General features: G+C 37.8%; 1 protein-coding gene across 1 annotated transcript; it reads right to left on the bottom strand.

Moving 5' to 3' along the window:
* Positions 1 to 327: 327 nt before the first annotated feature.
* On the bottom strand, positions 328 to 13,603 carry LOC133797807 (protein GLUTELIN PRECURSOR ACCUMULATION 3). The gene is made up of 16 exons (XM_062235868.1): positions 13,448 to 13,603; positions 13,260 to 13,357; positions 12,382 to 12,520; positions 12,250 to 12,278; positions 11,784 to 11,880; positions 11,639 to 11,694; positions 11,442 to 11,549; positions 11,297 to 11,353; positions 10,129 to 10,220; positions 9,221 to 9,305; positions 3,090 to 3,242; positions 2,317 to 2,417; positions 1,577 to 1,756; positions 1,382 to 1,494; positions 1,095 to 1,179; positions 328 to 613 (listed from the first exon to the last, which is right to left on the bottom strand). The coding sequence occupies exons 1-16, from the start codon at positions 13,507 to 13,509 to the stop codon at positions 539 to 541; spliced, it is 1,530 nt and encodes a 509-aa protein (XP_062091852.1). The 5' UTR covers positions 13,510 to 13,603; the 3' UTR covers positions 328 to 538.
* Positions 13,604 to 17,915: the final 4,312 nt, after the last annotated feature.

Here is a 17,915-nt window from a genome sequence, read left to right on the forward strand (position 1 = left end):
AAGGAATAAAATTCCAATAAATTGGTATTCTACTAATTATACGGTGCAAATAAAATTCCTTAATTTCTAACATAATTCAGTATACATTTTTTTTAAGGATTTTGTAGTTGATTATAATATAACTCAATTTGGATGCCTACTACAACGAAGTAAGAACTTCAAGCACACAAAACCAACTGACTGTATTAATGCATGTTGTTAAATACACAGAACTCCAGAACTTGATAGAGCACAAAGTTTATGAGAACCAGTAAGCAATTCTTAAACTCGACAGAATTCGGGGTTTACAGGCAATAAAAATGTTTTATGTTCATGTGCAATTATAACTCTGTAAACGTGATATCTTTATTATTTATAATTTAGTTGGCAAAAGATCTGTAAAAGCCATAACAAGGCTAGGCTAGTATAGAAAGAACAAGTAGTGGTAGTACATGTACAAGATCTATGGAAATGTCAAGCAATGAGGCCAATATCAGAATCAATGTCACTGCAATGGCTGAAAGTCTTGGCCAGTTCAGAGTATACACTTTCAAGAAACTCAGACTTCTTCACTTAAATCTGGCTGTAGCTGTTTGTACTCTGCCAGAAGCTTTTTGATGTCATTCATTCGTAACTGGAAAGGACCGAAATTCGATTAGAATGTGCAAAAGAGAAATAAAAGAATGAATGCATGGGAAATAAACATTAGTATGCAATTGATGGTTTATGTTCCATTCAATATAACAGAGAGCAAATAGTAAAAAAAAGAAGGCTTTTAAAAATGCCCAAACTGGTAAACATCCTGGAAGAAAGTCCAGCTCAACAAGCACAGAAGGGGCAATCTGGTTGCAGTTTAAGGTAATATGTTATTAATAAAGCCACATAGAACTGCTGATATATGCATATAGATTGAGAAACTAGAGTTAGCTAACGAATTTGGACACTTATATTTGAGCACATATGAATAATTCTATGGACAACTACACAAATTATTGCACTGGAAAGTACTGAGCTTCTTTCTGCATAAATGAACAAACATATCTTTCAAGTTGGGATGTAATAAGAAGCAGCAAGATACAGAGGACATTTACGTAGCCAGACAGACAAATTTGTACCTGCTTAGCATTTCTGATATGATAGAAACAATAAGACGCTTTTTCAGGAAAAGTAGAGGACTGCATATGAGATCCACCATTTGGGCTGTGATTATCATTAGTTGAAAAGAAAAATACCATAAAATAGGATTAATCAATGAAATTATGATTAAAAATTAAAAATAAATATATAAAGAAGAAGAATATAAGGAACCCAGAACTTAGTTGGCTCTCCTTTTCTACAAACATTGCAACAACAAAAATAATATATGATTGTAAAGAGATAGAGTGAGAGACGTTATTCATACAAATGATGACGAGTAATCAGTCGTTGGTAGTCACGAAGCAAGGGCCCTAGCTCTTTAAGTCGTATGGAACTTGGTGTAGCTTTTCGCCAGTGCTCACGTAGAGCCTGAGTTGCCTTAATATTTTCACACAGAGAAGGGGGTAAGTTAGAAGTAAATTTTAATTGATTGGATGCATAATAAATATACCAAACAAACCTGAATATGCAAAAGTTTTCCATTGCTGGAAACAGTTTCTCCAACAAAACTGGATGCTAGCTCAATAAATTCTTTATCTTCTAGTTCATCTACAATTGGAACCCTATCACAAGAAAGTGAAACTGAAATCCCTAATTTTCTTTGTAACTCTGAGACAGCAGATTGTTCTTGCTGGCTTTCCTGTTAAACGGGAAGATAGTCATCACAAAAAAATTAAAACTAACAGTATATTTAATGTAGGCCTTTTGGATAATCACAGCACAAACAGTGTACATAAAATAAATGCAAGTATTGAGGTCCAATTATATTGAAAGTAATGTAAAATCAAACTTCACTCCATTTTTATCTGGTACTTCTAAACTTTAATCCTAATTCAGAAATTGGCAAAATTTGAAGTAAAATCAATTAACAAAGTTAGAATCATTTCTAAAACCTACCAGTATGGTACAATGCCATGATATGGGTTTCCATGGCCTGACCAACAAATTATTTTAATAAACAATTCAGTGTAGGATTGATCATCATTTACTCATAGAATTCTGCAAAATCAGATTTTAGGCCATGCAAAAATGATGATAGTACTTCCATTACAAAAACATGAAATTATGCTCAAATTCTTTTTAATTGTCATTGGAAAACAAGATCTCAGTGAAATGGAAGCGGCTATAAGTTAAATGTGAAGCAGTATCTTCATTGATTAACATTAAATAAGGAAGTTATGTGTCATGACAGCCAGCAACCTTCATTCTAGATGCCATGTCAGAATTTTCTCCTGTTGCAACAGCTTGATCTTGAGGAACTTTGTTTGGTATCGATGTCCATCTCTTTGCAATAGGGTCCCCTATATAAAAATAAAATAATTGAGAAAGAAAAAAGTATTTGGAGTTCAATCTAAACTCCAAACTACAACCAAACAACACAAAAACTGAACAATTCCTCCATGTCCCCAAACAAGTACAGGCTTGACTATCTCATACCATGGTGAATATTGCCCCCCAGTTTTGTCTTACCTAATATATGCTTCTGATTCTGAAAAGGTTAGGTTTATTCATTAAAAGCACTTTTTAAGCCTTCTGTCATTTAAATATATTTTCCACTGACAAAGGTGAAGATAATTAGGAAATCGTCATTATCATATTATCAGCCCGAAGATATAAGTCTGAAAAGCATTTGATGAACCAAGCTGATAGAATTTCCTCTTAAACTAAAATACATTTTAAGCTCTATTTCCTTCAATTTTACCTCTAAAATTGACAGCATGAAGATTAGTTAGGAATATTCAATCACAACGGCAACAGCTAGAGAAAATAAGCCATATAGGGTTCTCATAATCAAGTAGATGAAGAATTTTCTTTCTAAGATTTCAACCTAAAGACATAATGGAAACTTGGCACACCTCTTATCATGTGTAAAAAAACCCTAGGGTATCACAATATATAGGGCATGGTGCACAAATATCTCATTTGAAGTCAACTCGAACTCAAGATTCGACATTAGGAAAGCATGTTTGTACCTTCAGGAACCAACCACCATAGATCACCAAATGTTGTTTTCCCATCAAAGCCACCATATAACAGATAACGTGAGCCTATAGAAGTTAGGGAATGGTATGCTCGAACAGAAGGAGGTTCATTTGCAATAGGTAGGCGCTTCCATTGTGCAGATACTGGATACATAGGGAAAGATAAAAGAAGAGATAAAAAAAGGGAAATTAAAATAATTAGTATGAATCATATTATGCAATTTAAAGAGAGTAATTAACAAGCAAAGAACATTAAAACTATCTTCTACACATACCAATGTCTACTTCCCAATAACAAAGACCAATTTATATATTAAGTGACAAAAACTTCTGCTGCATTAACATTTTCATCTCATTAGGTCTCTATCCTTTTTATTTAGTTACTTGTTATGTTTTTGCTCATTAAAGCGGGGACTACAACCATGTGCCACCTTCTAAGGACAACCATCATTTCCGTTTTTTAATTTTACATGTGCATTTTCAATCTCCATTCTTCTACAAATAGATGAATTAGCAGAATGAATAATGCAAAAGCAGACAGCAGAAGAAAAGAGAATTCATAGGCTGCATAATTGTGTTTCACATTTCACTAATTTTGCTATCTTGTTCAAAATTGGCTATGTTACTGTTGACAGTTAGAAGAAAATAGGTTTTTAATGTTTTTGATCTTTGGGATTCCTGGGAATAGGAATCGGTACCTATTCCTGTATTTAATGTAATTACTTATGTATTTCCTATATATACCTCTAGTCCTAGGTTGTACAGAATTAATCAGTGAATAGAAATATAGTAAGAAACAATTTTTTCCTCACCATTTCATCATGGTATCAGAGCTGTAAGGCTCAATTCTGTCCCCCCCTCAGCTTTCCTCCAATTTTTCCGGCGGTCGTCCCTTCTTCCAGTCGCAAACCAGTCCGGCGACACTCCAGGCCTCCGGCGAAGTCATTTGGCACCTGCTCCGGCGCTCAACCTCCAGTCGCTCCTCTCCGGCGTCATCTCTAGCGTCTCGGCCAGTCCATTCTGGCGGTAGTCCAGTCCGGCAGCGCTACAGTCGGACCCCCATAGCCCTCAGAAGCTCTCGGCTCCACTCTCGGCACAGAAGCTCTCGGCCCCGTAGCCCTCCAGTAGCTTCTCTTTATGATGTCGAATAGTGAGGAGGTTACCTCTCAAAATATTGGGCCTCACTCAACCCAGCCCAATGAAGGTAACCCTAACCCCAACTCAGCCCACACTCAGCCCAGTCAGCCCATTGGGTCTATGGAATCTCTTTATAACCTTGATAGTGGTTCACTTAATATATTATTTACAATGGGCCCAAATCTGTCAAACTTGTTATTTGTGGTCGTGGTAAACTAGGATACATCCTTGCACTTCTTTTCAATGATCCTACATACAAGGTATGACAAGCTGAAAATTCTATTGTACTTGCATGGTTAATTAATTCAATGGACTAAAAAATCAGCCGCAGATATCTGTTCTTTAAGACTGCTAAGGAGGTGTGGGACGCTGCCCGGAAAATGTATTCTGACATTGGTAACGCCTCTCAAATTTTCAAAATCCGTACCAAGCTTAAAGAAATCAAGCAAGGTAATCAAACTGTTACCCAATATTTTTCCGACTTACAAGACTTGTGGCAGGAGCTCGATTTGTATCTGGATACCACACCACTATGTGCTAACTGCACTACAATCCAGCGGCAGCAGTTAGAGAAAGAACGAATCTTTGAATTTCTTACGGGGTTAAACAGTAATCTTGATGAAGTTAGAGGTCGTCTGGTAGGTCGTGCCCCATTTCCTGACACTGAAGAAGCCTTCTCTGAGGTTAGACGTGAAAAAGCACGTCGTCGTGTCATGCTCACTACTCCTGACCTGCAGCCCATTGAAAGCTCAGCTCTCGTATCAAAATCTGGCCCTCCACCACATGGCAGATCCACTCCCGACCCCGACCTAATCGTAAGGGTGATCGACCTTGGTGTGATCACTGCCAACGTCACGATCATACTCGATCTACTTGTTGGGTTATCCATGATAAACCACCCAATTGGACCCCTCGCCGCCAAAATGAAAGAAAGGCCTATCAAACTCAAACTGAGAGTACCAATGATCAGAATAGTGCTGGTACCCCTTCATTCAATAAGGAACAACTTGCCCACCTATACACTCTTTTGAGTCAATCATCCATAAAACCCAGTTCCGGTCCTGAGACTCATAGTGCCTCTGTTGCACACTCCGGTAATTTTTCTTCCACCTCCAACACACCATGGATCATCGATTCAGGCGCCACTAATCACATGACAGGTTTACCACATTTGTTTGATACTTATTCTCCATGTTCCACTAAATCTAGTGTCACAATTGCAAATGGCACCCATTCTCCTATTGTTGGAATAGGCACTATTAAATTATCTGCTGACCTCATTCTTAAATCAGTACTTTATGTTCCTTCTTTGAAATGCAATTTAATCTCTATCCAAAAATTAACCAGTGATAATCATTGCTTCGCTAAATTCATGTCAAATTCTTGTCAATTTCAGGATCTATCATCGGGGAGGATGATTGGCAGTGCTAGGGTTCATAACGGACTTTATTTCTTTGAAAGGCAACATCCAGTTAACGAGCTCTCTTCTCTACTACGTTTGGGTTCAAGTTCTATTTCTAATTCTTGTCCAAGTTCATCGTTTGTTTCAAACTCTGTTTCAAAAACAATTATGTTATGGCATTGTCGACTTGGACATCCAAATTTTTTATATTTAAAACACTTATTCCCATCGTTTTTTGTAAATAAGAATATTACTGATTTTCATTGTGATATTTGTCAATTTGCCAAGCATACACGAATTTCGTTCCCTCACAAAATATATACACCTTCCAACCCATTCTCTCTAATTCATAGTGACATATGGGGACCTTCCAAGGTCAATACTTCTCATGGTAAGCGATGGTTTATCTCTTTCATTGATGATCACACACGTCTCACTTGGGTCTATCTTCTTAAAAGTAAGTCTGAAACATGCAAAAATTTTCAGAACTTTCATCAAATGATCCAAACATAGTACCAAACATCTATAAGAATACTCCGTACCGACAATGGTACTGAATATTTCAATACCACTCTTGGTCCCTATCTTCTCAAAAATGGGATTGTCCATCAAAGCTCGTGTGTTGATACTCCGCAACAGAATGGAGTTGCTGAACGCAAAAATCGCCATCTCTTAGAAGTAGCTCGTGCTCTTATGTTCTCTATGCATGTCCCTAAACATCTTTGGGGCGATGCTATCCTTACTGCTGCTTATCTCATTAATCGCCTCCCTAGTCGACCCCTTCAGTTCAAAACACCATATTCTGTTCTTCAATCTCTACATCCTCACATCTCTACAAATACTCTACCTGTTAAAGTATTTGGTTGCACTACTTTTGTGCATGTTCACTCCCACCATCGGAGTAAATTTGATCCTAGAGCCATTAAGACAGTGTTTTTGGGTTACTCTCCTACCCAAAAAGGTTATCGGTGTTATTGTCCCATCACCAAAAAAACATTCATCTCATGTGACGTCACATTTTTCGAGGATACTCCTTACTTCACTCTCACATCGCTTTAGGGGGAGTCCAACCATCACCAGCAAGAAGCTCAGTGGTCGTGGGGGTTAGAATTACCCTTAACAACTCTTTTTCCATTTACCTCTTCCACTCCACTTTCTTCTGAACCAGATATCCAGACTCTCCCTCCTGAACAAGAAAATCCACCAACCTCTCCTAAAAACACTGAACCAGAAGAACATCCTCAAGACCAAAACGTACAGAAAGAGATTCGGGTGTATTCCAGGAGAAATAAACAAGTTATGAATCCTTAGCACAGTCAAACGCCCAATCCGGTGATGGAACCGCTTCCCTCAAAAGATCCAGGTATTCTCCCATCTAACAAACAGTCAAATCTAGATATTCCTATTGCATTAAGGAAAGGAATCAGATCATGTACCCAACACCCCATTTCAAAGTTCATTTCTTACTCAAAATTGTCATCTCCATTTAAAGCTTTCACCTCGAATCTATCAAATATTGTGATTCCCAGGAATATCGAAGAAGCTCTTGATTCTCCTCAATGGAAAGCAGCAGTGCTTGAAGAAATAAGAGCACTTAAACATAATGGAACGTGGAAATTAGTAGAGTTACCACCAGACAAGAAGGTAATAGGGTGCAAATGGGTGTTCACCGTCAAATTCAATGCAAATGGATCTATTGAGAGGTACAAAGCTCGGTTAGTTGCCAAGGGGTTTACTCAAACTTATGGAATTGACTACACGGAAACATTTGCTCCAGTTGCCAAACTCAACACTATCAGAGTTCTTCTCTCACTAGCGGTTAACATGGAATTACATCAGCTTGATGTAAAGAATGCGTTCTTGAATGGGGAACTTGAAGAAGAAGTGTATATGAGTCAACCTCCGGGATTTGAAGAATCTCTCAAGACAACCACAGTTTGCAAACTGAACAAATCTCTCTACGGCTTGAAACAATCTCCCCGAGCATGGTTCAATCGTTTCCTGAAAGTGGTCAAAGGGCTTGGATACATACAAGGCCAGACTGATCACACTCTCTTTGTCAAACACTTAGGAAGTGGAAAAATTGCGGTACTAATCGTATGGATTGATGACATAATTATCACTGGTAATCACATTGAGGAGATAAACTCAATCAAAGAAATGTTGGCAAAGGAGTTCGAAGTCAAAGATCTCGGTGCTCTCAAATATTTTCTGGGTATGGAATTTGCTAGAAGTAAAAAAGGTATTTCCGTGTCCCAGAGAAAATACACTCTAGATCTTCTAAAGGAGACAGGAATGCTCGGAAGCAGACCCAGCAAAACTCCAATTGAGCTCGAAGACGAAAAGAAAATGTTTGAAGGAAGTCCAGTTGACAAGGGGAAGTACCAACAGCTGGTAGGAAAACTCATCTACCTCTCACATACTAGACCCGGCATTGCTTTTGCAGTGAGTCTAGTCAGTCAATACATGCATGATCCGTGTCAAGGACATCTCAATGCAGTGTATCGAATTCTGAGATATCTCAAGCAAACTCCAGGAAAGGGTCTTTTTTTCAGGAAGACAACTGAGAGAAAGGTTGAAGTGTTCACAGATGCAGACTGGGCTGGTTCAATTGATGATAGAAAGTCTACATCTGGATATTGCACAATGGTATGGGGGAATGTAACCACATGGCGAAGTAAAAAGCAAACTGTGGTTGCAAGAAGCAGTACAGAAGTAGAGTATAGAGCCATGGCTCATGGAGTGTGTGAAGCTATAAGGATCAAACGTCTACTAGAAGAATTGAAGATTAAATATAAAGCCCCTATTCAGCTCTACTGTGATAACCAATCTACTATCAGCATTGCACATAACCCTATACATCATGACAGAACCAAACACGTGGAAGTTGACCGTCACTTCATCAAAGAAAAAATTGACAGAGGAGTTATCAGCATTAGATATGTGCATACTAATCAACAGCTTGCTGATATTCTCACAAAGGGACTATTTGAACAAACATTTGATTTTCTTGTAAACAAGCTTGGACTCATCAATATCTATTTTTAATGTTTTTGATCTTTGGGATTCCTGGGAATAGGAATCGTACCTATTCCTATATTTAATGTAATTACTTATGTATTTCCTATATATACCTCTAGTCCTAGGTTGTACAGAATTAATCAGTGAATAGAAATATAGTAAGAAACAGTTTTTTCCTCACCATTTCATCAGTTACCTTGAGCCTTATCATTCACTAGCAATGTCTTACAGCACAATAAGATTACAAATAGGAGAATTCTATGTTTTACTCATCTGTTCTACAATAGCTAAAAGTCGAATTTCCTCATTTTTTTCTTTCTATAATATATTCTTCGGTATTCCTACTACTATCCCCCAATTTAAATCACTTTCTGCATTCAGATTATACACATATAAATACGTGTGTATATACAAAATAAAAAAGAAACATAAACATACATGCAAGTATAGGAAACTGCAAACATTATGTGCTCAAATATGGCTATTAAAATCCATATTAAAATTTGTAATGGCACATAAGGCACAAAACCTTCCAGAATTCTAACATATATATTTTACTCACCCCTGTCTAAGACAATACAGTCCTTGTAATAAATGTCATAACGACTCAACCAACCGCCGGTCCCATGGCCTCCAAATAACAACAGCTGCAAGGAATAATTATAGTCAAATTCTATTACAGTACACGAACAAGTGTACGCACTTGGGGGTAACAATTCTTTTTTAAATAAAATAAGAACAAGGTAAGAAAAAGATTAGAATGATCTTCAATAATAGTATCTAAGCACTAGGTAGAGCTGACATGATCATATGAGTTTTTTTCATCAAAGTAATAGAAAGCTAGATAAGTTTTATAGAAAGATACATTTACCTAGTTTGATACAGGTAATAAGTATTTAGGCTTTAGAATGACTTTTCTCATATCCTACATAAAGTGTGGGGGAATAATAGCATGGTTCACCATTTTCTAGTGATATAAACCTAATGCCATTTCATTTCCTAATTATAAGCTTTTATTTAAGAATGATTCTCTAAAATTACTATACCACCATCCAAAGATAAGAGTCCTACAATAAGTTTTGTATGCTGGTCTATAAAAGGTTAGTACAAAAAGATTTCGAAGGTTTCCCAAGGGAGGCTAAATAAAATCAGGACAATACAATATAGTTGATGATTATTGCCTGCATCACTTGCAGAAAAGAGGCATGAACGGTGTATTTATCCTGGCTTCTAGGTACTACTAGGGTTGTAGGAGGAAGGCTTAAAAGGTAGACATATCTATGTCAGAAAAAGAACCTTAGACCTTACCAAAATTAATGTTCAAAACTTTTAATTACTCATTGCAACCTAACCATAATTACAACTTTTACCAGTTTTCAATGAAATTAACATATGCAAAACTAAAGTAATACAAACCAAGAATTGTAAGCAAAGAAAAAAAATAGTAAGAGTTCTGAAGATGTCAATTACAATATGGCCCCCAGATGTAATTGTATGGCCACAACGTGGAGAAGGAGCTTGTCCTGGAAGCTTTAGTTGTGTCCATGCAGGTGTTTCATTGTCTTCCTTCCACAACAAATATCAAAGAAATTTTTGACTTAGATGACTAATAGAGTAGAAGCATGGTAGTATCAAAGAAAAACAATTGGTTTTTTGTACTTGTGTTATAAGAGCAAGTTGGATCATATACAAAAGGGAAATTATGCAGACACAGTGACACCACCTGATTTTAATGAAATTTAAAGTAACACTCCTTGGGTTAAAAATACTGATGCTAACACCAGATGAAATTCTATTGAACACACACACACACACACCCTCTGTAAGTCAAATATGTCTAAAATTTTGCTTTTTAATAATGAATTGTTTCTTTTAAAATAAAAAGATAAAAATAGCTAGGTCTTAGGTGATGACATTTTGATTGATTTGTAAGGTTTTTTTCAGCACTAAGAGATGTATTATAATTAAGTTTTGTCCAGCTGGTGTCACTGTAATTTTTATATAAAAAATCAGGATTGTCAATGTAATTGTTATTTTTCATAATAAAATGAACATATAAAAAACAAAAAAATAAAACAAGACAAGACAAGACAGAAAATAGGGCGGAAAAAAAAAGAGGCAGAACAACAAGATAATCCTACTAAATTATTTTTCCAAATGATTTTTCTACAATTAGAATCCAATTTACAAAATCTTAGCATCAAATTATCTAGTTTTCATCTAATATACTTCCACATAATCACATTTCTCACAATTTAAACAAATTCCATGAAGAAAACTTGTCTAAGAACAAATAGACAACCTTAGAACCTGAACTTCCAGAGGTCAGCATTCCCGGTCCTACTCTTGCTCACAAGTAATCCCTTCAAAGTATACAATCAAGTAAACAAAAATGTTCTTCTTCAATTTCTAAATGATGCTATACACGGCAATACATGATCCAAAATTGTTCAATGTACATATTATACTACATAGACGATGCATATTACTCCCAAAAACAGTCAGTAAAATATTAACAAAACAAAAAACGAGATTTTCAGTTACCAAAAAGAGTACTTATGTTCAACAAATCAAAAATAAAATATTGTATGTAGAAAAAAACAAAGAAATATAAGAATTAAGGAGTTTGACTATTAACCTTCTTCAACAAGACCCTTCAAAGCCCATAAATCACTCATTATTGGACCTCCACCCCCTACCACAGTAAGAGTAGCCATGTGAGGTATAATGTTATATTAGTTAGATGAATGAAAATCCTCAAAGTGAATATTATGCTACTTCACCTCTTCCACCATAAACCAGTAACCGTTTCTCAACCATGGTAGCTGTATGACCACATCTAGGTGGCGGTAATGATCCAGTAACAGGAAGCTCCGTCCATTCAAGTGACACTGTAAAGAACATAATAGAAACTAATTTCAGATCCACGATCGCAATGTGTACTCCTTCATGTGTCCAAAGCAACAGAGAAAATAATTACTTGTGTCCAAGACATATACATCTGACAACCACTTCTTCCCATCCCAGCCACCATACCTGGCATTTAAAACAAGTTCTACATAGTAAATACTAGAGAAACCCTGCAAAAACTTATCAGTAAAACTATGTAACACATGAATACCCACATGACAATTTTCCTATTTGCAATAGCAGAAGCTGCTGCAAAGTCCCTTGGTGATGGTAAGTCACCAAAACTGGTCAACTCTGACCATTGCCAAATATCTGGGGGAGCATAAAAAAACCTAGTCAAATTCAACTGATTCTCGATACTCAAAAGGATTAAGTCAAATTGTAAAGGATAGGGTTTTTTTTTTTTTTTTTTTGCATGTTAAGTGATGCAGCGGATTGGATTGGGTGGGCAAAGCTCAAGCCAAATCCACGGTTAACAAGGGAATCCCCAAATGGGAGAAGTTCTCTCTCAAGACTATTTCAATATTCAATAATATCCCCATTACATTCTTTTCTTAGGCTTATATAGCCTTTGTAATGAAGCTAACAAAATAATAAAATAACAAAAGATATAACAAACTTATATTCTAGACTATTCTATATAATTTTTCTCCTACACCATTAAGTTGAATATAATCTTACCAGTATCCAAGACCCAAAAGTCACCGAACCTGAATATACAATCTTGTTATTAACACAACTTAAATGAAAGTAAAGAGAAAAAAAAATAGAACAAAAATTTGTGAACTGAAAATTTAGAGAATATTAACATACCTGTTGCTACCAAGACGCCCTCCGAAAATAAACATATGGCAATCAATAGCAACAGCGACATGAAATGCCCGTGGGCTTGGGCCTACTTGTCCATCAGAACCACTGCCTGTGCACTCTGGGTGAAACCATAATTTTTTCTCTGATAAAAAATAAAAAGATTAACAACCAACTAAACCTCACAGTGAAAAACATTTGCAGGAGTCTTAATCATCATTGCCTTAAAACATGAGGATTATTTCACTTACTAATGTTTAACCATAGATTTTGGAACAATCATCTTAGTCAAAAGACCTAAACTAAACTCAATGATTTCAAATATTCTATTTTCATGCCATCTATTACCCAAAAAAAAAAGTTCAAAATTATGTAATTAAAACTGAGGCATTTAAGTAGCTCACAGAGTAGAAAAGCAAATAAAAAGGAATGCTTAAAAAACACAAGTGCCTTTAAATTAGTTCAGAGAAAATGACCAAATTCAGTTTAAATTGAGCTAAAGCAATAAATCACCATACTTGAATAGTTTGAAATTTTGAAAGAGCAATAAATCAGCATACTTGATTTGTTTATAATTTTACAATTGTCATCAGATGATAGAGTTGAAAGCAGTGTAACATGGACTTAAGATGAATTAAGCAACTCGCTGTAAATGTATTAAGGCTGTGAATGCAGTTACGTCTTAGTCGACAACACACTTGACTGCCATACTCCAAAATAACCAAATTACATCAATTATACATAACAATATTCAAATATTAAGCATATCCACAAAATAATAAAGAACCAAATGATCAATGCCAATCAAGAGTCCATATCAGGGTAGAACTGAATCAATAATATGCATACACAATCATTTATAAAGCCAATGGAAAACAAAGTACCTATATCATAAACGATGGTGTCACTGAGAAATTTTTTATCGAAGAGGCCTCCAAAAACGACGACCTTCGATTTACCAATATTGACGGCAGTATGACCACTGTGAATCCAAAGAAGAAGATCAATTCAACCCAGAAGATAGTGAGAACATCACAAATCTGACAAAGAAAAGAACAGTTAAGAGAATTACCTGCGAGGTTGGGGAAGATTTCCATGGAAGTCAGAGGCCAAAGCTCGAACCCAGTGATGCATTTTCCTCTGTCACCCCCCAGGAGGAAACAAGGTTAAAGTAACGGATTTTGCCAAAGCCAATGACATAAATGTAAAGTTAGCAAAATACATCATAAATAAATCAAAGTTAGAAATAAATCAAAATACTTCAAGACTAAGGTGTTGTATAGTTTAAGTATACTTTAGGGATTTAGAACATAACACATTTTTAAAAGAAATTCTTAATAATTTATGGTCACTAAAACAATATTTAAAAAATCGAATTTACTAAAACAATATTTAAAAGATCAAATTTTCTACGACTGTTATAATGCAAAATTAGAATTTATAATTATTCACATGCCGAAACTAACTTTTGCCAACACTGATATTGATAGTTGTATTGACAAAAATATGTCATCACCGTAGTCGTTCAATAATTTTTTAATATAATTCTTGTCAAAAATAAATTATTGATAAGATTTTAATGAATTTTTTTAAAGAATAATTAGTATTTTTGCCCTCCTAAATTTATCTCACTACCAAATCGTTCCCCTTAACGTATAATGGCTATTAAAAAACCCTCTCGAAATATACAAGTTACTAAAAGTTAAATGTTATGTTAATTTCCATCCTAGGTGGCTAACAAAATAACGACGTGGCAATGTGGTCACTGGTGTGGCATTGCCACATCAACGTCACATATACAGTTCAAAATAAAAAATTATTTAAAAATTAAAAAAAAAATCTATTTTCTTATTAATTCTTAAAAAATTTGATTCAAACTTAATATTGACTACCTTTTTTGCTATCAACCTAAAGATGAGAGATTTATAAACAACCAGAACATAACAGTTTTTACGTGGTTCAGACTATAAAAGAGCCATAATTCATGTGTCTCTAGTATTAAGGAGATTGGAAGCTTGCTAGGGCAATCTCCAATGGAGTTTCTTAGGCAGCGTTTATATTGCTCTGAGTACAAGGCTATCTTTCTCTAAAAATTTTGAACCCCTTACAAAGAGACTCCCAGCCATATTTATAGAGACTGGGGTCATTAATACACATTCTCTACGTTATTGGGGTATTAATACCACTTTAATGCATTTGGCTGCATTAACTGGAGACCATGGCCTAGGCGATAAACACGAGGCCCACTACAGAAAGTTACCTACTTTGTGGGGAACATGCCCCTAGCACTGTCAGGGCATGCCACACGTATTTCCTTGTCAAGCAGCATAGTAGGAGTGTGAATTGTCGAGTCGTACAATTGACAACACTGTGGACGGATCGCCAAAAAGGTTGTCAGACGATCCTCTGATGCTGCAAACCTGCACTGGTTGACACTTGGCTAGCCTTCTAGGTCCCGAAGACAAGGTCCTTGACCTGAAAGACAGCTGCTTGTAAAGAGCTCAAGGACTACTAACAAGTCATCGGGGCATGGCCTCAGAGAGACATTCATGCCCTATATCCGAGGGATGCGGCCTTTAGCCGAGACATATACCCTCTGAGGACTGACCCTCGGGGTGTGGCCTCACTCGAAAAGGCATGCCTCTTCGACATGTGCCCTACCCGCATCGATTTCGTTTGCCACGTGTCCTTTGGTGAAAACACGGACAACATTTGCCCCCAAGTCTCTATTCGTCCTCGGACAATGGAGACTTAAAACTGGGAGAAATCAAATAGCCCTCAGATGGAAACGTTTGAACTTCTTCTGACATCACTACGGGATTTCTTGCCACATGCTAAGCCCCTATTGTTGGGCCCATCAATCTGTGCAATTAATGAAGGGTCAGGTTTGCAGCCCGAAACACCTTTTCCGTATCCTAGGTGTCCTTTCAGTCTGTACTCGAGGTTTTCCTTTTCCAATGCTAATGATCGCGATCCACGCCCTTTGGGATCCTGACCCTTGGATCACCCTCGAGTACCTTTATCCTAGGTAATTCGTCGTCGGGTGAGTTTACTTTGCCCCCAAGTGTTGGTTATATGAGAACAAACTTTCCAACGTTACTTTAACTCATTTAAAATTTCTTGTGCTTCCTACTCTCCAGCCTCTCTCAGTCTCCCAAACCATTCTCCAGCTTTGCATCCTTTCTGATTCTTCCATCACTCTGGACGATTGGTGTGAACCTTCTTACTTCTGGGTAAATGGCAAGCAATTCTTCAGAGTTCACACTCGATTCAACACCACGACGCTTCATCTCGAGTAAGTGTCTCTGAACTTTGACTCTGTTTTTGTGTATGTTTGATGACTTAGGATGCATGTTCAGGAGTTGTATTTGAGCTTTTTAGAGGTTGTTTTGACCTTATTTGTCGTCAAAAATGGTCTAAATGGCATACTTAGACATTCTGGGGTGTCTTGAGGCATTTTTCGTTATTCTGAACCTTCGACCGAAATCTGGAAAATTATTAGATTTCAGCGATGTTCATCATCTCTGATGGTTTTCATCTTTTCCATTGCTGTCTCCAGTGCCAGGTATCTGGCTCCAAGGACATTCCAATGTCATTAGTTTTTCTTTTCTTCCCCTTTCCCCGAGCAGTAGTCTTAGGGGTTCTCATTTTGGCCTAGCTTTCTTTGGGTCAAGGTGCTAACTGCTTGGTGTTTGTTTCACATGTCCGAGGAGCTTCATCAACTCCATCAACAAGGTTTCTACGCCTTTGACAACGAGATCCTCCAGATGGCCCGAGAAGCAGGACAACGCCCCGAGAAGGGGAAATAAGTGGTTGGTAGCAGCCAAGCTCTTGCAGTTAGGGAGAGCTTGGAGCCAGTGGCGATGAGACCTCTCAGAGCTAGCTTCTCGAAGGAAGAGGACAATACAGGCCCGACGTCGTCAGACTCCCTTTATCCTGCCATAAGGTTCGAGGCAGAAGACATCCCGAGCAAGCTATGACACAAAGGTGTCTTGCAGAGGATCCTCGACAACTACGGGGTAGACGATGGCGGTGCGCCTGGCTCGGGAGGATGAGATGGCGCACGAGAGCATTCATGGGCTCGGGCCCTGGAGCGCCTCCCATCTCTAAGCGGGTGCAGCCCTGCCACTACACCAACACTATGTTGACTTTCTTAAGTTCGTCGGCATAACTCCCTTCCAGTTGTCCCCAAACAGATATCGGGTACTGGCAGGGCTTTACATTTTGTACAAAAGGCAGAACTGGCCTACCCCGTCCCCCGCCGAAATACTGTACATCTACAGTTTCCGACAATGCGCAAAGAAAGGGGGGAAAAGGGGATATTATACCCTGATGAAGCACACAATCCCAGGAAGAGGCTACAAAGCCTCGAATGACAACGAGAATCACGCTCGGGCCTACAAGGACCAGTTCTTTTGGGTGGATGGGTTCCCGACGAGGACCAATCCTACTATACTTCTGGACTTCACTACAGTGGGTAAGTACTTCTGTCCTCGCGTAAGTTAGTATGATAGTATTTAGCTCGTGACTCATCCCTGTCCATGTCGTCTTAATCAGGTCCGTATTGTCGCACTCCCTTCGTTGACTCTTTTTATGAAAGGCTTCGTGTGATGGAGTCCATTCACAACGAGGAGCTAGAGCTCCTCTTCCTCGTCATTGATGCCCACCTTCGACAATACGGGCTACTGTAGGCGGGACAAAGCGTAAATCTGGTTGTCCTAACCAAATTATGGGATTCAAAGCAATCTGAGAATGTGGCAAGGCTACACACGGAGTACATGGCGGCCAAGGCGCAACATCAATACATGCAGCGCCTTCGCAAGGAGCACGCGGAGAACATCCTCGCCATCAAGGCAGTCACGGAGGTGAAGGAAGACGAAGAGCTTGAGGCGAAGCTCGAGGCGGGGATTAAGTCGCTTCCATGCCTCAAGGTAAATCTCCAATCATACTTCATTATGCTAGGCGTGTAGGGGAGGGAACTAGTCCTGACCATTCATCATTTTCTCCCTCCCTTCTTGAATGCGACCAAGTCTTGGGGCCTCGTTAGTTCGAGGAGGAGTATCAAGACTACCAGGGCCTCTTCGAGGAGTAAGAGGCACCCTCTGTTGGGGGAGAGTGAGATAACACCACCACAAAATATAGAATCTACAAAAAATTTGGATTGACGAAAACTTTAAAAATATTGAGAAAGAACATGCAAACCCAAGTAGAACAATGGTGTTCTTCAAGTTTTGGTGAAGCTTAAATCCCTAGGCAAATTCTCCACTTTGAACAATCCTTTGAGAAAACCCTTAAGCAAATCAAACACAAACCAATGCTTATACACGTTGTAGAACGTTGTCCTAATACTCTATTTCTTATCCACCATTGATGCTTAAGGCCTTCTCTTGAGGAAATGAGGATTAAGATTGAACATGTCATAAACTTTCTAAGTCAATAACTTTCTTGGAGAGTTCTTGGAGAAAACTAGAGATTCTTGGAGCTAGAGAGGGAGACGGTAGATAGAGATTGGAGAGAGTGATCAAGTCTCCCAAATCACT

This window comes from Humulus lupulus, chromosome 8, assembly GCF_963169125.1.
Source record: "Humulus lupulus chromosome 8, drHumLupu1.1, whole genome shotgun sequence".
Classification (NCBI taxonomy): Eukaryota; Viridiplantae; Streptophyta; class Magnoliopsida; order Rosales; family Cannabaceae; genus Humulus; species Humulus lupulus.